Source organism: Oreochromis aureus, linkage group 20 (assembly GCF_013358895.1).
Source record: "Oreochromis aureus strain Israel breed Guangdong linkage group 20, ZZ_aureus, whole genome shotgun sequence".
Classification (NCBI taxonomy): Eukaryota; Metazoa; Chordata; class Actinopteri; order Cichliformes; family Cichlidae; genus Oreochromis; species Oreochromis aureus.
This window is the reverse complement of record NC_052961.1, coordinates 14986576-15008883: the sequence shown is the minus strand read 5'-3', so window position 1 is coordinate 15008883 and position 22308 is coordinate 14986576. Positions and strand designations below refer to the sequence as shown.

General features: G+C 39.9%; 3 protein-coding genes and 1 long non-coding RNA gene across 6 annotated transcripts in view; 2 read left to right on the top strand and 2 right to left on the bottom strand.

The window, feature by feature from the left end:
* Positions 1 to 2173, top strand: part of LOC116331068 (prickle-like protein 2) — a 36470-nt gene extending 34297 nt beyond the window's left edge. Inside the window, exon 9 of the mRNA XM_031753607.2 lies at positions 86 to 2173. Within this exon, the coding sequence (XP_031609467.1) occupies positions 86 to 1041 (956 nt within the window). The 3' untranslated portion in view covers positions 1042 to 2173. The remainder of the gene's footprint in view (positions 1 to 85) is intronic.
* A 3308-nt stretch (positions 2174 to 5481) lies between these two features.
* LOC116331259 (periphilin-1-like) lies at positions 5482 to 12045 on the bottom strand. The gene is made up of 7 exons (XM_031753876.2): positions 11674 to 12045; positions 10833 to 10916; positions 10634 to 10737; positions 10313 to 10536; positions 8529 to 8587; positions 6755 to 6898; positions 5482 to 5989 (listed from the first exon to the last, which is right to left on the bottom strand). The coding sequence occupies exons 1-7, from the start codon at positions 11710 to 11712 to the stop codon at positions 5807 to 5809; spliced, it is 837 nt and encodes a 278-aa protein (XP_031609736.1). The 5' UTR covers positions 11713 to 12045; the 3' UTR covers positions 5482 to 5806.
* Positions 12046 to 13348: 1303 nt separating this feature from the next.
* LOC116331257 (receptor-type tyrosine-protein phosphatase V-like) lies at positions 13349 to 20678 on the top strand. Of its 3 annotated transcripts, none has more exons than XM_039604038.1 (10): positions 13349 to 13663; positions 13929 to 14007; positions 14348 to 14447; positions 14531 to 14621; positions 14712 to 14788; positions 14877 to 15011; positions 15845 to 15967; positions 16090 to 16250; positions 16366 to 16501; positions 20555 to 20678. In XM_039604038.1, exons 2-10 carry the CDS (start codon positions 14003 to 14005, stop codon positions 20558 to 20560), a joined length of 834 nt encoding a protein of 277 aa, XP_039459972.1. In that variant the 5' UTR covers positions 13349 to 13663; positions 13929 to 14002; the 3' UTR covers positions 20561 to 20678. The 3 variants fall into 3 exon arrangements, with proteins under 3 accessions (XP_039459972.1, XP_039459970.1, XP_039459971.1); XM_039604036.1 differs by having other exon boundaries at positions 13350 to 13551; XM_039604037.1 differs by lacking the exon at positions 13349 to 13663 and adding an exon at positions 13681 to 13793.
* LOC120435101 lies at positions 19253 to 21642 on the bottom strand. The gene is made up of 4 exons (XR_005609516.1): positions 21439 to 21642; positions 20529 to 20617; positions 19471 to 19645; positions 19253 to 19325 (listed from the first exon to the last, which is right to left on the bottom strand). It is a non-coding gene; the product is annotated as an uncharacterized LOC120435101 (long non-coding RNA).
* Positions 21643 to 22308: the final 666 nt, after the last annotated feature.

The window sequence follows — 22308 nt, the reverse complement described above, 5'->3', positions numbered from 1 at the left end:
TTTAAAATGCCTAAAATTAAGGTCATTTATATGAAATTATATTAAAAAATGACATTTGATTTTTTATTTTTTCTTGTTGTAACAGGTAACTCTCTAGATGGAGTCAGCAAGCGTCAGGAGCATCTGTCAAGGTTTTCCATGCCCGACCTGAGTAAGGATTCAGGTGTAAATGTGTCTGAAAAGAGCAACATGGGTACCCTCAGCTCCTCAGTCCAGTTCCACAGCACAGAATCGCTGTCCTCCTCCCGCCCATACAACAACAACAACATGTACACTCCTCTGAGAGTCGGCTACCCACTGCAGTACTGGGATGGCCCACAGCCGCTCGGCTTTGATGGTAAAGGTCGTGTCGGGGTGATGGGCAGCAGTGGGAATCTGCGGATGGCTCCCATGAGTGACAGAATGCCCCGCCGAAGCTTAAGCGGGCAGGAATCTGTGTCCCAGAACCAGCAGCCACAACCCAGACGCCGCAAACACCATCGTGGGAACAACGGCAACGGCCAGCACCGCAGTGGCCGCCACCACAAACGCTCTCGCCGCTCTCGCTCTGACAACGCCTTGCACCTGGTGGCAGACCGGCCTGCTCAAATGATGGAGCCGCCGTACCGTCGCGTTCAGGAGGATTATGATCGCTTCCCCTCTGGTCATGCTGCACGGGAGTTGTTCGGGCTGGACCCGGGCGGGTACAGGCAGCAGCTTCACCGGCCCTGTCCCCGCACCACTTCTGATCTTACCCTGCAGAATGCTGGCTGGCAACCTGTCGGCCTGGGCGGGCCGTGCTGGGGCGATGGGTACATGGAGGCTGCTGACCCCTGGTGCTCTAGCTGCTCCTCTTCCTCCGAGTCTGAGGAAGAAGAGGCTTATTTTATGGGAGAACCAATCCCTCGGCCCGTGCAGCTGTGCTACATCAATAACGAGGAGCGACGCCATCGCTACAGTCCCTCTGGGATAGGTGGCCATCACGGACCTCTTCACGGACCGATTCATGGCCAGCTGCACACCCGCCAGAGGAGGAAGAGCAAAAACTGCATCATTTCGTAGATATAGAGCAAGGAGTTGGGGAGGGATGAGCAGGAGAGTGAAAGATATAAGAGAGAAAGGTAAGGAGACGGTGTAAAGCAGCAGAGATGGTGGAACAGAGGGAGTGGGAAGGTGAGAGTGAGACAGCTGAAAGTGAGAGTGAATAGAGAGTTTCTGTGTATGTGTGTGAGTGTGTGTGTGTGTGTGCTTTTGTGTGTGAGTGGTGGGGTTGAAGAGGGAAAAAAAGGCCTATTTTTTGTGCTTGTGAGCTTACACAACTCTACACCATGTAGTGTTTGTGTACACCTACACAGAATGATCTAATCCTAAGAGGAAGCTCAGCTGGCTTACACAACAGGAGTGTTTACGCTGATGGAGATCAACTGATGGTACCAGGAAGCACTGAAGAATTTGACAACTACATAAACTGTGGTCAAGGTAAAATAACATGACATGTGTGCGTGTCTGTGCGTGAACCCCATGTTACAGAGCGATTGAACTATTCCAGCTGGAAAAGGCCAGTGGTCAAACTACAGTGATATGACTGTTCACATCGCCGCTCAGTGATCCAAGCCCTGGGCAGTAAACTTATTCTGTGTGGACAAACGAGAAATTGTATTGGGATAGTGCAAGCTACGTGCTAGATTCCAAGCTGTGTCATTGTTTACCTCAGTGGAATCCAAATGCTGCTGGAATATAGTGTTGGCTCGCTAGCCCCGTTATCACCTTGTACAAATAGTCTTTTAAACCTTGTGCTCTGCATAGCCGGCTCTCCATTGCTTCACCAAGGACAGAGCGCCAGACAGCCTCTGCTCCTTGACCATTCAGGCACAGTAACGTCAGGTATGGTCCCGTTTTCTCTTCTGCAACATGCTTTGTTTTTTTTTTCTTTGAGAGTTACCTATAGTTGATTAATACTACTACTAATAACACTAACAATAATAATGATAACACAAATAATAACTATAAGAATATTAAAGTATAATACCTACTAGATGTATATATAGTAATAAACTTTAATAATGGATGTAGTAATGTAAATGTCCTGTACATATGGTCTTAAATATTTATATATTTTGTAACTAAAGAACCATTATTTGTATAACATGATGTAGAGATAGGGAGGCTTGCATGTTAATTTGTTGTTGTTGTCTCATACTGAAAATAAAGTGTATGTCAATGAACAACCAGGAATATTATTTTTTTGGTTAAAGTGGGTTTGAGTTCTGAGGATGTTTCACTAAGCCATTCTGCCATTCCTAAAGAATAAGGAACTTTCCTTGCAAGGAAAGCTCTGCTGAATAAACGTTCCATCAAATGTCCTCCACAGCAGTGTTACTGTCAGTCAGATAATAACCACCGCCAACCAGGACCTTCCCACAAGCCTTTCCACAGCAGGTCAAGTGTTCTGACCCGACAGTCAGGAGAAGTCTGAGAAATGAGAAGTTCACTGTCTTATTTCTCGCACATCCAACAGGTTAACTACGAGAACCAAGCATTCATTTACCTTCTAATATATTCCAGACCTTCAAATGCACCATTATAACCAGTTAATGACTTGAGCTGAGTGGTCATAATGTTTTGGTTCAGTCTACAGTACTGTGCAGTTTAGGGCCTCCCTTCATTTCTCTACATTTTGCTTTCAAGGAGCCAGACTTTCTTTTCATTTTTAAAATGGTATTGAGCAAGAGTTCTCCAAGCTTTCTTAAGGTCTTTCATATTTTTTTTAATATTGGCTACTTTGTCATTAGTCCAGTTCTTGTACTTGACCATTTTTAGAGGAATGTTTTTCGTTTATTTGTTTGTTAAGCCACTGATCCATGACTCATTCATGACTCGAGCACAAAAGTTTGACTTTCAAGCATCTTAGAACTGTATAAAATCTAATATATATAGAAAGGAGGGGTGACTTAAGACTTTATATAGAGCAGGACATTTTACAGTTAATCCTGTTACACTAGCGCCTGGGCTGCTTCTGAAAAAAGTTCAAATGTAGCTCTTGCATTATTGTGCTGCAGTTTATTGTCACTGGTCACATTTACATGAATATCAATACTTCAGTGATAATCCAGCCTGAGCCATGTCAGTGTTTGAGTTGCAGAGTAAATCAGAAATACTCTGGTTGACACTGGCCACTTCAGCAAAATAACAAGAGCCAGTTAATAAACAAAAAATTACATTTCTAACATAAAAAGGTCTAAAATTTGACCTCTTAACTACATTAGTTTTTTACAATAGACCTATAAGATTCAGTGTATGAATTTTAGTAGCTACAACTATAATTTAGTTGGAAATGGTTTGGATACTTTGATTACATCAAATACACAGTCACAATGAAAAGAACTCTTAATGTTTTACATAGGTAAATACAACCATATTATACTGAATCATTGTTTAACAAACCTAAAGTAGTGAAGAAGTAGTCTGTAAAATATAAATTATACCCTCGCTGCTTCCAGAGGGTAAGCAGGAGCCAGTGCTGCTCATCAAATGCAGCTGATTAGCTGATCATCAGCCAGTGTGGTAATCAGTGTGATCGCTTCTATAAAAGCAGACGTTTTGGCAGTTTGCAAGTCTGGAGCATTCAGGTGTGTACACATGGAGAAGGATTTTTAAAAGTGAAAACATTCAAGTGAGTTGCCAGTCTTCCCGCAAGTGAATCTCCCAACAAATTCACCCAAAGATCAGAAAGATTACAACAAACCCAAGACCTACATCTCAGACTCAACGGACCTCGGGTAGCTTGTTAAATATTAAAGTTCATGACAGTACAATTTAAAAAAAAAAAAAAAAAAACGAACAAGCTTGGCTCATTCAGAAAGGTTGCCAGGAGAAATAGTCTTTACTCTCTTTAAAAATAAAAAAGGAGAGGCAACAGGTGACCATATGAGTGCAGCAATGACTGAATGCAACAACTTGGGTTCAATTCCAGCCCGAACCCTTTGCTACATGTCTTCCCCCCACACTCTCTCTCGTCACTGTGCTATTTAATAAAGGTTAAAAAGTAATTTAAAGAAATCTAAGCTCTAGATTTTTAAAGTTGCATGTGGACAAACCACAAGACCTGTGGAACAAATGACCAAGACCAAAGGGAAAATGGTTAGCCAAAATGCACAGCACCATACTTGGTGAAAATGAAATGCAGCATATCACCTTCGAGGCACAGAGATGGAGGGGTGATGATTTGAGCTTGTTTTGCAGCCACAGGATGTGGGAACCTTGCAGTCACTGAGTCCACCATGAACTCATCCGATACCAAAGTACTCTAGAGTAAAATGTGAGACCGTCTGACTGCAAAAGATTGCTCCAACTTTGGTCATGCAACAAGACAATGATCTAACCTGATTGACTGATTTACTCTGGTGGGACATTAAGAGAGCTGCACATAAACAACTGCCCTCAAACCTCAATCAACTGAAGCAACCCTATAAAGAAGAGTAGGACAAAAAATTTTCATGACAACATGAGAGACTGAATAAAATCACAGAGAAAAGGATTCAGATTATTGTTAATAAAGTTGGTTGCACACACTACTGAATTACATGGTACACACAGGTTTTCACTCACTGCTTCTGGATAATTTTTTGTTAATTTTTTGTTAAATAAATAATGACATGGTTTATTATGTCATGTGTTATTTTTCTGAGGTTAAATTTAAATAGAACGAGATTGCGAATACAAGCTGCGGAAATGGGCTTCTTCCAAAGGGTGGCTGGCCTCTCCCTTAGAGATAGGGTGAGAAGTTTGGCCATTCAGGAGGGGCTCAGAGTAGAGCCGCTGCTCCTCCACATTGAAAGGAGCCAGTTGAGGTGGTTTGGGCATCTGACAAGGATGCCTCCTGGGTGAGGTTTTCCAGGCATGTCACACCGGGAGGAGGTCCCGGGGCAGACCCAGGACACGCTGGAGAGATTATATCTCTCGGCTGGCCTGGGAACGCCTTGGTGTTCCCCCGGACAAGCAGGAGGTGGCTGGGGAGAGGGAGGTCTGGGCTTCTCTGCTTGGGCTGCTGCCCCCGTGACCCAGCCCCAGATAAGCAGAAGAAAATGCATGGATGGATGGATGGATGGATGGATGGATGGATGGATGGATGGATAAATTTATTTAAATAATTTTAGAAACTGGTAAGGACTAGGTGGCACTTTTTTTTTTTTTTTTTAATTATGTCCTGATATGTAAAACCTTAGAACTGAATGAGGGTCTATTTTCTTTTTCACACATCCATAGCTTGAACCTCTTCACACAATTTAGTACACTAGAAAATGGTCGGCAGAGAGGGCGTGATTCAGGCTGTAAGACGAGCAACACTGGTCTATATCAAATATCACTGATTCTACAGGTGTTGAAACCATAAACAATAGTGTGTGGCCTAGTCACCTACTGGCCTATTAATGTATTTCCTGCTGTGACCTGAATTCATCTATATAGCCATGAACACATCACTGAACATATTTTTGGACCACATAATGTTTAAAATGCTGTAAACAAAGTTTATTGAAGCAAGCAAAAATAAATTATGTCAAAATATATTTCAGTCTATATGAGACCTTTTAAAGCAATACAACCAGTGCATCGTCATCATAAGCGGCACATTTTCAAAATAACAAGCATAATTAATTCCCCTCTGTCCAGTGTTGAGAATTACACTGTGGACAAAGGGGAATATTATCCAAGAAGCAGACAGGAATGCACAAGATTATTACAAATAAGAAAACAAAAGCAGCAATAAATCAAATCAAGTTCTCAGCACTTTAAAAGACTAAGAACACAGGCAGCACGGCGTGTCTGATCAGCGTGACAGCTCCCTGGAGTCGTAGTCCTCGATAAATTTCTCCATTGCTTCAACGCAGCGTTTGCCGATGTCCCGGAGGTTCTCCTGCAAAGAGGACTGGATGGGACGCTCCAGAGATGGATCCTTTTCAATCAGCATCTTTACTACAAAGCCAAACATTTCACACTCCTGATAGTACACCTGAAAGACAAATGCAATCATGGTTTTAGGACAAAGATGGGGAGAAAGTGGGATTGTTGGAGGAAAGGAAGAGTACACTTTCAATTACACTGAATGGATTATTCCACCGAAATGCTCGCACGCTGACTGCTCACAATTTATATGTGCGCACACGTGTGTGTACAGAGTTCTGTGGACATTTTTGCATCAGCTACCTGTTGCCAGACTGTTTTTTTCTTGCAGTGCCTCTATAATCCTGCAACCATGGAGATATGAAAAGCAAGAGGCCATCTTTTCCGTCAAGTGGGTGGAAGCACACATACACTCTCTCACACAAACACAGATAAGCAGAACCTCATGTGATGTCTGTCACAGTGAAGGCGGCATTAAAGCACGTTGCCTGTGATACAGGTGAGCCGGCCTCACTTTACATTGAGGATCAATTAGAGAAATAAAAATAAGAATAACAAGAAAGAATAACACCATCAATCATGTAAAATAGTGAATAAGACCTTCTTTGTCAGGCCTGGCAAAGACAAGCCAGTAATGAGACTCATGTTGCCTCTGGCTCTGCATTTCAAATCTAATGTTTATACTACAACAAACAAATCTTTTTTCCTTGTCTCACGTCTCCTGGCGCTTTCCTTAGATCTTCCCTCCGTCACTCTCGCGCTAATCCCAGCTTTTCTTATCTTTACTTTTCTGTTTATAGCTACCCCTTCTCCCAACACGTGTATGTGCGTGTGAATGTGCATGTGTGTGTGAGTGTAATGACACCCCATCCACCTCATCTATCTCTTTCCTCTTCTGTTGGATGGCTCTGTCTCGTGCCGCCGTCTGGCTCACAGTTGAAGGGAGCTCCCTCTCTCCGCTTCGTTCTTTGCTTTTTGTCCCCCTGTGATCTCTCTCCCTGCTTTGATTCCTGTTGCTCTGGCGAATCAGAAATGTAAAAAAAAAAGAGAGAAAGAAAGAAAGAAAGCAAAGGAAAAAAACAAGAAAGTTAGAGGCAGCAGTTGGGCTGTAGTATTCAGATAGTTAGCCAATGACATGGAAGCAAACAATGATGATGAATGAGCTGCTAATGACCGGTAGATAACTAAAGCGTAGCGCCACATGTTAACTTTTAACACAGAGGCAAGCAAATTCTTCATTTGTCAACTCTTCTGACTGAGTTCAGGGGCAGAAATACACAACAAAGAAGTACAGTTCAGTAATGGCCACACTTGTACTCGCAATTAAACAACCCGCAGGAAAAGATGCAGTGAAGAGCAAAACTTCAAGTGACTGTTGAATAACTTTAAATGTCGCTTTAAAAGGTCCCTCCAGTGATGCCCAGCTCTTCTTCCCCACCCAACCGAAAAAATAAATAAATGACAATATAATGATAGAAACTCAATCATAACACGTGTATATGGCTTTTTACTTAATTAGCTGTTAACATGAATTTAAAAAAGAATCTAAAAAGAAACTTCCACTAGAGAGAGAACAACAGTCTCTAACGGGAAGTCTTACAAATTGGTGACCCCAAACTGCAGGTCTATAAACACCAACATTTCCACCTCTTCCCTTTTCACTTCAACTTCACTGCAGCAGCAACCAGCTGTGATTCATCATGTGCTGCTCTGCTCCATGCTGTGCTTAGGTCAGCCAAGAGATTTATGCGACTATTTGATTTCAGGCCTTTCTGCAGCACCTGGGCTTTCTGCATTTGAGTCTACGCCCTGAGCTCACGTTGGATGAGCAAACAAACACACCATCTACCTGGACACCCACATGTTACTACTTTAATTGATTGATAAACAGGGGCAGGGGGAAATCTTGCTCTTTACTTTGAAAATGTGCATTTTTCTGCTCTTTCTGGCATTGTAGAGCAGGAGATTAATGAGGAAACGGTGTGCAGATAATATGATGATGAAAAGAGCTGCAAGTGGAAGCCCTTATTTGCAACAAACACATGACAGGAAATCAAAGATTCACACTATGGCTTAATCTATTGATTCTTTTTTTAGATCATTATTATTAACTGAGCTGCCAGTTTTAACTGTAATAACTCAATCGACATACAAAACTTTAAAAAACTGAATAGCAAGCTCTTCACAATGTAAAACAACACAAGTAAACACTTTAAAATACTAACTTTTGTCTCAAAAATACCCCCAAACTTATAACAAAGTTAAATGTATAAGTAATATTCTCACATTTGAGACCGTGGTAGCAACAGTTATTTCACATTATTGGTCCAGTTGCTAATTAATTGTCTTTAGAAAGACAAATTAAGTAAGTGCGGCACAGTTATTAATGAAACATTCATTTTCATGCCAGTCTCTGTCGTCATATATATATATATATATATATATATATAAATATAAAAGAAAAGCCCTCATAAACCAGATTTCAATAACTCTGACTGTGCCACCCAACACTGCACTAATATTTATGCCAGTTATAATAGAAGAAAATGATGTGATTTTCAAGGAATGGGTGAAACGATATTAGCGTATTTTTTGACACCTCATAATAAAATTGGGAAGCAGAGCACCGTTCTTGCAGGTGAACTTACGGTGAACTGCATGTCCTTGTCTCTGCTGGAGGAGGACCTTGAAGAGAAAGGTCTAGTAGCTGGAAAAACAGAGAAAACACGAGGTCAACACAGAACAGAAGTGGGAAAAAATTGTATGTCCACTATCTTATACCAAATCGGGCCCCCTTTTATTCCTATTCCCAGAGTACCCTATCCTTTAGTCGTCATTTACGCTATGCCTATGCCTCCTTCTGCTTTGTTTTGGGTTTTTTGTTCTAAGTATCAGGATCTGGAATCAGAGAAAGTTTTGGCAGAATCTGCTGACATTTATGTGATTTTGGACTGCATTGTTTGGCTGCAGCAACCCTATGTGAGGCAATAGCTTTGTCATGGCTCATTATATACCGCTGGCTAGTCGCTCCCTCTCTTTTTCCTCTCTCTCGCACTCATATATACACACAAATCAGCGATGAGTCACCATCATCGCACCATCACTCAGGCGCGCACACACACACTAACAAAAAAAACCTGTTCAGTACTCACACATACACAAACACAGTGCTGCAGTGTGCGCACAGATACAGTGCCTGCGTGCAAAATAAAAACATACAGTAGCTCACCCGTTAAACAGAAACAAAGCATAACGCTTTATACTAACAACAAAACAGGAAACGTGGACTTCACAGTTAGTCTTAAAACTGAGTGGAACATGACCACAAGATATTTTAAACCTCTACCATTTACTTCCTATTTTACAAAATGATGAAGTAAGTAATTTATCTGTTCTATCTGACTAACTAAATCACACAGTTACACTGTCAGCAGGCTTTATGACATAATCCATCTATTGAGTCCAATAAAAGCTCCTTAGTTATCAGCATTATGTAACGTTGGTTTGTTGCTACCAGAGTGTGACTACCTACCAACCAGCAGATACACAATGAGCAAATGCCCTCCAAATATTTGTAATGCAAACTGCTTCTGAATATGTGCGTCTGCCTCTGCTTGCCTATACTGCCACCCAGTGGTTATTTTATAGTGCAAAGAGGGACGTGTACAGCTTGTGCAGTACACTGTGGATTACGTGTGAACATGATAAGAAATCCAGGAGGTGAAAGCAATGACAGTGACATCTTTTTCATGTTTACAGCGCTTGATTTTTCGTTGTGTCAGTGGGTTATTTGTTTCATCGAGTGGTTGGTGGTGTTTTTCTAGCTCTGCCATGTGCCTGACCACTATTTACAAGTACAAATGAGCCTGTTCTCCCGCTGACGGTGCTGAAAATAAATGGCGTGGCCATAAAGAATGCTGACATCTAAAGATATCTGATTGCTGAACGTCATATTCCTCGACTACTGCGATTTTCCACTTGACTACAATAATTTTGCCCCAATTAGCCACAGTATCTCCTACTAAATCCATACAGCTTAACACCATGTGGTTTACAATATTTCAAACGTGATTGTTTGGACATTAAATAGTAATGACTTCAGACTTTCATAGCTTGCACTGTATTTTAACATCAGCGTTTTTTAATGCACACCTTCTGATAGTCACAAACTAAAGTTTAAAGATATAAAAAAAAATACTTTTGTTTAAGATTTCCATCATATGGAAATCAAGCAAGAAGAATATTGGAAGCTGAATTATTAATAACAGTCGAATTTGTTCCACACCCAAGTCTTTAAGACATGTCTTTATGGGCCTCACATATATTTTTTATGACCTTTTTATGTCTGTGTAAATGTTTAAATAAAACAAAGGGAGTGTGTTTGTGTGCTACAACCGTCTGTATTATCACAGACTTCTTCTGTAGAACTTACTGTTTTCTTGCTTTGGAGATGAGCTTCCCTCGGTGCTCTCTCTCTGCTCGTACTTCTCTTTCTCCTTGTCCCGCTCCTTCAGCCTGACCCTTTCCCTCAGTGGAATGTGGTGAAGTTTAGAATGGAAGTGATCTCTCTGGTGGACGTAAGCCCGGTGGTTCAAGGGGTGGTGCCGCTGGGTGCCAAAGCCGGCTTTGTGGAATGCATGGTCATCCCTTGTAAAACTGCATCATTTAGGGAGTTAAAAAAAGATGTCAGAGCAGTCAGAATTATTCTCAGGCTAGGTATCAGTACTCCCAGTTCCCACCTAGGCATTCTTACCGAGGCTTGTAGAACCGCCCTGCAAACTTTGGTTTGTAAGAAGTGGGCAACCATGCCCTCGGTCTGGATGGACTTCGCACTCTTCTGATCGCCCTCTTCTCATCCTGAATTGACAGGCGTTACCCAAGTCATCACAATCTGGTGTTTTACAAGAATAGTCTATAAAGTTTTTTGTTTTTTTTAATTAAACAGGATGTACCTTAGCCGGAGACACAGTGTTGTTGGCAGCCCTCTTGTCAGTGGAGTCATCACTGTGTTCCTTGTACCGCTGTGACACTGACCCCTGAAGACAGCATCACAGTTAATCACAGTTATAAGGGTGTTAAAGAAAAGTAGGACATGTTTTTATAAGAGATGAATCAGTCTGGGAAATAATAAATTCCAAAATATTTGACAAGCTTCTTATATTTGCAGCATTTTAACTAAAATTAAATCTATATACTAAAATGAGATTGACTTGACTAAATTTTCTAAGTGGACAAACAAGTTGATTATAATTATTATTAGTGACAAACGTACTTATGACACTCCCTAAGAAGAAGTAATAGTAATGGATTAAGTATCTCCACGCGGAGCTTTAAACACAATGCCATCTATCCGGAACACTTTCGATTTCGTTTTTGGAGTTCTGGGATCAGGACAGGAAAACCTTGCTATACCACATTCAATAAAAAGCATAACATTTAACACATTTAAGGGGGGGGAGACTCCTGTAGGTGAAATAAAATATTGACGCTTATTGGTATCACTGACTTTCTGGAAAATAAACAAGATTTTAAATAGACAAAGCATTCTACCCATTAGTGCCCCCTGTGCTTACAAACGAGTCTTCCTTCCTGTTATATTTGGAGTTTTTCAGATATCGTAGGAGTATTGTTTGTGTCATTTCCTGACATTTTGATTCATTAATTCTTATTGTAAATGATTGGAAATAAAAAAAGAAAGCTCAGTCGAGTCTACGACACTCAAAGCATGCGCACAAGAAGTGCATTTTGACAGCTTTGTAACTCCGAGGGGTTTTGCACGTTTGTTTCTTTTACCTTGCTTTCCTGTGTGGTTTGGGGTCGTGCTTGATCCATTTCTGCCCCTCTGCAGAGTCTGGCTTATCTTTATGAATGACACGCGGACTTTTATTTCTCTTTGAGTCCAACAAACCAGGAAGCGGCGTCTGAGCTCTCAAATTAATCCCGAGTGTCCATCTGTAAAGTGAACCTTTAGCATTTCCAGCTCTCGCACGCTGTAAGAGCTGGCCTGCAGCTGGTAAAAAGGGTTTAGCGTGCAGTTACTTATTTCACATTGTCCACAAATATCCTGCGTGCCTATAGTTCATCGTGCTCGAAAAAGCGCAACATGTTTTCACTTCCTTTTTGTAAAATGACCCAATCAGGTTGAGCCTGCGGTCGCACAGGCTTATCAAAATCAGAAGAAAAAAAAGAGAAAGAAAATCGGGCGTTTCTTCTGAAACCACGCAGGCGCAGTCCATGTACTATCTGCATGTGAACCACTCTGAACCCTTTAGATTATCAGGATTTACAAACTGATAAATGATAAGGTGTGGTCTGACACACAAATAGTTGTAATGAAAAAAAAAAGTCAGTAACAGTAACCATTTCTTGCCTCACTGTTTTTAGGGGCTGTTAACATCTGTATTAACTTTTTCAAAGTAATGAAAATGAAATTTGATGTGTGGAATGAAGAAGTATAAGTAAAAGCTGCAGCTGCATTTCTAAAGGCGCAGCTGTTCATAAGTCCACAAAAAGACAAACTGGCTACAAATGAAGGAACTTCAGGAATGTTGCTCCTCTATCTTTGTGTGGATATTCTGCAAAGATCACACTTAGAAAAATAATCCTTGCAGTGCAGGTAGAGCCTATGCTGGGTGTCATAATGCAAGAGGCAGTATACACCGTCAACAAGTCACGAGTCCATCTGAGCAAATTGCTGAACTCTTTGTTTAGTGTTCACCATAAAAACACAAATAAAGAATGGTGGTAATGGAAGGACGCTGCAAAGGAAACCGCTCTGCTTGAGAAGAAAAAATAAATCATTATCCCAGTTTTGCAAAAGATCATCTGGATGATCTGCAACCCTTCTGGGAAAGTGTGGACAGAACGATGAGACAAAAGTTTTTGGGTCCATGCACAGCACTGTGTTTGGAGTAAAACAGACACATGTTCACAGATCAGCACCTAACCCTTCTCCCAGCAGTGAAGCATGACTGAGGGAACATCATAGTTTGAGGCTATTTTGCTACCTCGGAGCCCTTTGCACTCAGAGAGTGAACAATGTACTCAAAATCAGCATAGCAGTTCACGACCTTAAGCTTAGGACAGACTGGGTAATGGGATAAGCATTTGAACTACAGAACACAAGTAGGATGTTTGAAATAAGCCAGCCAAGATATACCAGAAATAGTGATAAACTGAAATGTAACTCTCATAAGCAGCGTCAGGTAAAATCTGACTGAGATTATTGCTGACGTTCTACAAGTTAGCCTACTAAATATTACACTTCATATTTCAAGCTTGCACTGGAAACTCCCTATCTACCTACCTACTTATCTCCCTACCTACCTACCTACCTACCTACCTACCTACCTATCTGCTGTTGATTTGTACTAAGGAGATTACGTTTAGAACATTTTGTCTTTCAGGTACAAGGAATTTTAATATGTATTCAAAGAATAGCTGTGGTATACTGACATCCTTCCTCTGAAATTTAGTGTTCCTCTCTCCACCCACTGTCCCCACCCATCACACTTCTTCCTGCCTGAAGAGAAAGAGGGAGCGAGACGGACAGAGGGAACATAATTAAAAGCAGACACCTTTAAGATGCCTTGGAGAACTGTAGTATTTTATTCTTTTTCTTCAGCGGACCGTGGCAGACTTAAAACATTTATCCGAGGCCCATTTACAAAGGTAAGCCTGAAAAAAACACACGGAACTAAAGCTTCTGGGACTGTGTTTCGTGCTTCTGCTGTCGGATGTTTGGGGTTGACAACTTGCTGGAGCAGGTTTTTCTTCTTGTCAGGTGAGTAATACTAATTGTTCAGTGTGAATGCTGGGCTGTGCTCGACACGCCAGCACGACCTTTTGTCTTGTGGCAATGGGAAGAGAGGCAGGAAAACTGTTTCCTGGTGTCAGCTGTCTATCTTGCTAAGGTACAATTAGTTTTAGCGGATGAGGTGGGAGGAAGGGGGGAAACAAAGGGTAAACACAGTGTTGACCGCTTTCAGTTTTTACAATTCCCTGGTTTCAATTTATCTTGTTTCTTTTTCCTTTGGTGTCTATTACAGGATCAAAAGTAGAGACATCTTGGTGACATTGACGCTCAAGTTTCTTTTTAAAGTGTGGGATTTCCTGAAAAGACATGAGGTAAGGATATAAAGAGTGCTTATAGTATCGTTAGAATATCAGCTGAGAGACTATACTTGACAATGTTGTACATTTTTCTAATCTAATACATGGCAAAAAAGAAAAATACTACATTCCACTCCTATCTGTGACATTTTAAAGAAGCTGTACATTGTGAATTTTAATAAAGTATGTTTACAAGGAGCATTTTCCTCACATGTTAATGTTTACAACAGCTGGTCAGCTGTTCTATCATGACTATATGACAATGACAAAAAAAGAAAGGTTAACTGTTAGTTGCACAGTAATAACTTATTTTTAGTTTTTTTTCATTTTTTTTAAATCCAGTTGTCTTTTACAGGGTGCAAACTTTCCCAAGAGCGCAGATTTTGCAGGAGTTTAATTTGCAGTGCCAAGCATTGACTGCTAATAACTACAGAGGCTTTAAAGAGGAGTTTAAGGTAACTCTTAAGTTTAAAGCTTGAAATACAAACAGATTTATGATTGTGCTTTCATGCATGTTAATGTCTGTGGGTCCATGCAGGAGCTCAATGAAGTTGGAAAAGAGCTCCCCACCAGGGCGGGGGACTCTGAGGTCAACAGGGAAAAGAACAGATACCCATCCATTTTACCGTGTAAGTGCAATGCCTCTTATAATAGAAAGAATAGCAAGTATGTGTAGCAACATTTTAAACTTTTGTCTGTTTTTCCACATCTGGTTGCAGATGATCACTGTCGGGTCAGGCTCTCTGTTCAAAACTCCTATCCACACACCGACTACATCAATGCAAACTTTGTGCCTGTAAGATCTCATTCACTTCCTCAACTTCAGTCACTTCTTCCTACCTACATCTGTCCGCACCTGTTGTTAAATGTGTGCCTGCATTCAGGGTGGAGGATCAGAAAGAGACTTCATTTGCACCCAGGGTCCTTTGCCCAACACCATAGCTGACTTCTGGAGGATGGTGTGGGAGCAAAACGTCAGGATTGTTGTCATGGTGACAGCTCTGAAACACAAGGACATAGTGAGAGACACTTACTCATTTTGTGTGTTTTTGTGTGTGCGTGAAGCTTCTTTTATTGTTACATTAGAACTTCAAAAACAAACAAACCCAAACAGCTACCCTGATTTGAGACTTCTCCATAAATAACAAAAGCCAAGGTCATTGAACAGATGACTAAAACTAAGGTTTTCTGCTGGGGGCAAAGAAAGAAGTCAGGTGACCTTAGAGACAGAAACCTTAATGTTTTATGTCATTGTGACATCAGGAGAGTCATCAAAGACTCTAGAAAACACAAAAAAAGTTTTGTCAACCCACATCTTAAAGAAAGTGTTTTATAATTTCATTCCCTGCACTTTTTTGAATAAATAAATAAATAAATGTTATATAATGACTAAAAAGATGAATTAATATGTAGGCAATTTATTATTTCTGACATTCGGTGGTGTATGCCAATTAATTCATTAATTAAATTAAAATTAATTAATTTAATTAAAATAAAGTGAAAATAAACTAAGTATAACTTTAAAATTACATTGATTAATGTTTATCTATGTATTTTTTTAGATGTGCTCAGACTTTTACCTGTGTTGCAAAGAAGAATGACCCAAACTTACATATAAATCAGTGCATTGTTTTAGCTAAAAGTACATTAAACATTCAGTAAATGGAAAAGGATGTGGACCACGGGATTAATGGCATTAGTGGCAGATAATATGACGTCCAATCAATAAAATTAGACTGATGATTGGAGCTGATCAATTAATGCAGGAAACCTGCTTATTCTAGAGGATTCACATACACTTACCACACATAATCAGGACATTTGCTCTAATCAATTCATGCTTTGTGTGCAGGTTTTCTGTGACAAGTACTGGCCACTGGACCCAGGGACAGTTTACCATGGACTCATCCAAGTCACAACAGTGACTCGCAAACAAGGGCCAGATTGTTTTATCACCACCATTAACCTCCGACATGTAAGTGAAAGACATTCATTACGCTCTGTGCCCTCTTTAACCTGCTGCAGCGTACTTCTGTGTGCACTGACCATACCTGTAATCCATTAAAGAGAAAAACCCTTATGGTGTTTGTGTTTCAGAGAGACTGTCCGACAGACAGGATAATCACACACTATTACTACCCCTCCTGGCCTGACAGGGGAGTCCCTAAGAGCCAATCCTCTCTCTGCGTCTTCACTGAGCATGTGCGGCAGCATTTGGAAGCCATTCCTTGTCTGGGACCAGCTGTAGTGCACTGCAGGTGTGACCTCTAACTTTAATCCCATCGCCTTGTCTGAAACATGTCTTTGTCAGTATTGTTCCTGTAGTTTAGAATGAATTATCAGTTAAATGGTGAATTGTTTTTGTGATTTCAGTGCAGGTATTGGGCGGACAGGAACATTTGTAACACTGCTCTGGCTGCAACAACTGTGTGCGAGGGGTATCCGGCCTGATATCAAGGCTGCTGTGCAGGACCTTCGTCTGCATCGAATGTGGATGGTCCAGACTCTGGTCAGTCCTTCCTTTCATATTTTATAAACTGATCAGATATTCTGTATTTTAGATCTTGAGCTGAAAATGAAAGATACACCAGATTAAATTGATGAATGTCTGGCTTTGGATTCCAATGTGGTTAAAATATAAAGTGAAATGGAAATACTCAAGTACAAGTACACACTGTTAGACATTTTATTGTATTTTTACAGTAACTTACTGGCAACACTATTGCCAGTAAGTTACTGTAATTACTGATCTACAGTATCTTTACTGTTGTGATGTTTTACAGTTCAACCACTTTACTGTAAACATATATTACAGTATAACAGCTTTACTGTAAATGTTGTTTGTGGTAATGCAGCGTTACTGTAAACGTGGTTTACAGTTAGAAAGACTTACCGTGATTAAGTTTTATAGTATCACTGTACTGCAAATGTGGTTTATGGTATAACACTGTAATTGTGTACAGTATAATTTGTTTAGACTGTAATTGTGTTTTACAGCATATAAAATAATATTAACATTCATATTCAATATAAGAACATTTACAAAAACAATATAATTGAATAAAGTAGTCTCAGAATAGTGAATTAAACCAACATTTATTGTTGATAATTTTTTTAACAAGAAAAACATTTTTCAACTGAATAAAAACAATGTCAATAACCAAAATAAATAGAAGCGTACACATGAAAACTACACAGTCCTTCACCTTTCTGTGTCTGATTTTTAAGGAAAACAGTTTTCATTCCACTAAAAACAGGACAAACCCACCAGCATGAACATTAAATAAACTATTACAATTGTAAAACAAAAATCATTTACAAAATGTAATAATTATCAGTGGGTCTCAGGAAATAGAAAGTGACATGGGATTTAGATTTCCGTTACCAGGATGGTAGTCAGCGTAGTCTTCATCACCACCTGTCAAAGACACATCATCAATATTCATGTTTGCTCAGGTTATTCACTTTTTCACATCTGTCTGAGATCATTCATACTGTTGTATGGATGTGTGTACAGTATGTACAGTTAAGCCCATAATTATTCATACCCTGGCAAATTTTGACTTAAAGTTACTTTTATTCAACTAGCAAGTTATTTTTTGACTGGAAATGACACAGGCATCTCACAAAAGATAATAAGATGATGTACAAGACGCATCATTATGAAAAAAAAAAAATATTTCTCAGCTTTTATTTACATTTGAGCAAAAAGTATCATGTCCAGAATTATTCATACCCTTTACAAACTGTCACAGTCTCTAGGAAAATCCAAAGTTCCATCCATTCCAAATAGTCAAAGCTGTTCTAAAGCATCCTAATTAACCTGATTAATTGGAAATAGCTGTTTTGATCAACTATACAGGTGAAAAACAGCAGCTCTCTGCAGGTGGTTTGTGGACAGTCATGGCTAAGACAAAGGAACTCAGTGAGGACCTGCAGCTGTGCATTGTGGCTGCTCACAAGTGAGGAATGGGCTACAAGGCCATATCCAAATGTTTTCAAGTTCCAGTGGCTACAGTGCAAAGTATTATTAAAACATACAAGATGTTCCGCACTGTGGAAAATCTCAGAGGGCGTTGTCGGAAGCCAAAAGTGAAACCTGTGCTGGCCAGGAGAATAGTGAGAGAGGTGAAAAAGAATCCAAGGATCACCACCAAGGCCATTCTGGTGAATCTGGGCTCTGCTGGTGGCAATGTCTCAAGGCAGACAGTCCAACGGACACTGCTGGGTTCCACGGATGCAGACCAAGGAAAACGCCACTTCTCCAGGCACTTCTAAGGCATGCAAAAGCTCATTTGGCCTTTGCAAATGCTCATCTGGACAAAGAAGAAGGTTTCTGGTCTTCAGTGTTATGGTCAGATGAAACAAAATTGAATTATTTGGTCACAATGATGTTGCCTTCATTTGGCATAAAAATGGAGAAGCTTCAACCCAAAGAACACCATCCCCACTGTCAAACATGGTGGTGGGAACCTAATGCTTTGGGGGTGTTTTTTAGCCAATGGACCAGGGAACCTAATCACAGTAAACAGCACCATGAAAAAAGAGCAATACATGAAGATTCTCAACAACAACATCAGGCAGTCTGCAGAAAAACTTGGCCTTGGGAACCAGTGGACATTTTAGCACGACAATGACCCAAAACATACAGCAAACGTGGTGAAGAAATGGTTAGCAGACAACAACATTAACGTTTTGCAGTGGCCTAGCCAGAGTCCTGACTTGAATCAATTGAGAATCTGTGGAGGAGCTAAAGATCAGGGTGATGGCAAGAAGACCCTCCAACCTGAAAGATCTGGAGCTCATTGCTAAAGATGAATGGGCAAAAATGCCTGTGGAGACATGCAAAAAGCTGGTCTGCAATTATAGGAAGCGTTTGATTGCTGTAATAGCCAATAAAGGCTTTTTTCTATTGATTATTGAAAGGGTATGAATAATTCTGGACATGATACTTTTTGCTAAAATATAAATAAAACCTGAGAAATATTTTTTCCACAATGCCTCTTGTACATCGTCTTATTATCTTTGGGGAGACACCTGTGTCATTTCTGCTCAAAAATAACTTGCTTGTTGAACAAAAGTAATTTTAAGTCAAAATTTGGCAGGGGTATGAATAATTATGGGCTTAACTGTATATAATTATCAGCTATGTAAAAGATATTATCATCTCTGTATTCTTACCTAGTTGAAGTCCTCCAGAGAGCCGCTGGAGGAAGGTGGTGATCCGAGGGCTGATGCTTGTAACCTTCCTCTTTACGACCACGACCTGTCTTGCGGCTTGTACCAAGTTTTGCAGGGCATTTTGTTCCCATGTCTGGATCCTCACAAAGAACCTTTTAACGGAAAAAAAGGCTGCTTTAATTTCAAAATTAAAACATACATTACAGCAATCACCTACATGTTTCTGCAACTGTAGTCAAGCTATCACATATATTTCATTCTTAAATGGTGTAAGCTTTAATGGTGTAAAGTATTTACCTCTGTATCATCTCCAGTGTGATGGACGCTGACTCCTGATACTCAAGGTTGAAAACGTAGTATGACGCAAAGAAGACAGCAAGGGTGCTGCCAAAGTCGTGCATCTGCTCAGGCTCATAAAATATCTTGCCCTCCAAACTGATCATCCAGCGGCTTGCAGACATAAAATTATTCCCTAAAAACAGACAAGAGTCCAATAAGACAATGTGCTCACCCTTACAAATAAGGTTTCCACAAGAATGCTGGATAGCAGGCCTCACACTGTACAAAAATAGAATCCACACGGTTTGCTCCTATTTCTCTTATTATTTATTATGTAATGAAAATTATGATCAATTACAGGAAAAAAACTGCCTAATGTTTTGGCATTTTGGCCTGTGCTGAAATGTTAGGCTGTTTTTCCTGTTGGTCATTGTGTATAATAAATAATAAGAGGAACAGCAGCAAACTGTGTGTATTCTATTTTATACAATATAAAACAGACAAACCCTGTTAATTAGCTGTGTGCTGATGTTTCTTCATATGATAACAAAATTGTCTTAATTCTGAACTACAAACACCACAAAATTTTACACCTGTACATGGCTGCATGTGTGTGAATTTGACTTAACTTTAATTTGCAAAGAGCATGGCAACAACACAACAGTGACTGAAAAACATCTCAATCTATTATCTGTTTGTTGTATTATTAAAGAAGGGATCTACATTGCTTGGGTTGTATCAAAAATGGGAAAAAGTTAAAAGAAAAACTATCTATAGATCAATGTTATTAACTTAAACCATGCAGACCCTGAAACACTGGAGGAAAAATTTTGGAGGGTCTGTCAAGCTGACGTTAAACCCCTGAACAATGGCACTGCGACTAACTGCGACTAATTTACAGACCACTACACTGTCTTGCTTTTTAAATGGAACCTATGAAACAATAAACCACAGTTGAGATTAGAGCAGGCTAACCTGCATGAGAAACTTCAAAACTGGGTTAGATTGTTTTAGCAGTCTTTAAATTTCCAAAAAAATGTTGTCTAACTTTATTCTCACTAAATATGTCTTTTTACCTGCTGTTTTGTCTTGTCTCTCAAAGAACTGAGGCTACATCACAATGTCAGCGCGGCCAGCAAGGGCAGGAGGACAGCAATGCACCACACTGGGCGGGAAAAGACAGAGAGACAATTGTTAATTTAATGTTGCATTTCTTTAACCCTTGAAAATATATTTACATAAGTAAATAAAAGAAAAAAAACACACAACCCATCTTTTCCAGAATAATTCATCTAATTGCTCTTTTGACCAGCCTAACACAGGCGTTACATGGATTTCCTATGAAAAAGACCCTGGAAGGCGTTGTATTAAAGGAAAAAAAAACATGCTCCCTTCCCACTTAAAAAAAAAAATAATAAATATTAAACTTAGGTTGGAGTTCCTCACGCCACCAACATAATGTTATATTAACTATTTAATGTTGTGTACTGCAGCCCACACAAAATTAGATAAAGCAGGCTAACCTACATGAGCAAGCTCAAAACTGGATAAGATTGTTTTAGCAGTCTCTAAATTTCCCAAAAAAGTTGTCTTTCTTTATTCTCATTAAATGTGTATTTTTACCTGCTGCTTTGTCTTGTCTTCCAAAGAGCTGAAGCTAAATGTGCCACTGTTAGCATGGCCAGCTTCTCAATAGTCATAGAACAGAAGCGCGGGAGGACAATGCACCACACTCGGCGGAAAAAGACAAAGACTGTGTTGCGCCTGTGTTCCTCGCCTCTCCCTGTGGAAAATATATATCTAAATATATATTTAAATAAGAAAAGAAAAAAAACACACACAACCTATTTTTTCCAGAATAATTCAGCTAATGTGCTATTTCGACCAAGCTAACACCGAGTTTAAGCCCCCTCACACACACAAAAATATATATGCTCTTAAAAATGAATAAACAAGTATGTTAGGTAGGAGAGTCGTTTGCATTACCTTATGACGTCCCGTTTGCAGTTTCCACACAGAGGTCCAACAATAACGAGGTGCAAAATCTTTTGTCCTCTCGAGCATATCCTAACGAACAGCTAACAAAGTTGGCCTGTCTTTCCTCTCCTGTCAATCACTGGATCACAGGTCATGTCAGTCAGGATATGGAGTGGTGGTTGGTAGAGGTAGGTAGGTAGGTAGGTAGGTAGGTAGGTAGGTGGGTGGGTGGGCGGGGCCAGCATGCATTCAGTGTGTGTTTCACTAAGTTGGGTTGACTAGTTCCCAGAAGAGTTCTGTACATGTTGCACGTTCAGTAAATGAGCAATTCAGTTACTGCTCGACTGAGAAGCCTCCGCCAAATTATTACAATATTCTTCACTACTTGTCACAAGTACAAAATTAAACAAAACAGACAGCAGCAACAGCCTAAGTGAAATCAAGTCCCTAAAAGTCAAAACCATAATACTTTCACTGGTATCATACTGACAAATGGCATAGGTTGGAGGAAAATCTGGAAATGGTTAGCAGTGAAAGAGTTAAAATGTAATGCACTATTGCAACCAACCACTGAAAGAGTAAAAATACACAAACAGTATGATGAACCATTCAAATCACATAATACAGTAGCACTACTGCTAATGTGTTAACGGTAGGTATAACTACTACCGCAATTTTAAAAAATACAGTAAGTTACTGTAAATAACCTTAATATACCCATAATGCATAGCAAATTACAGTAATTAACTGTAGAAATGTTTTCAGGTAAGTTACTGGGCATTTTGTGGTATTTTACTGTGAAAAATACAGCAAAGGTTAACAGTGCAGCCAAACTGCAGCTAACCTGAGTCTATTTGTACGCCCCACATCTGCTTACCC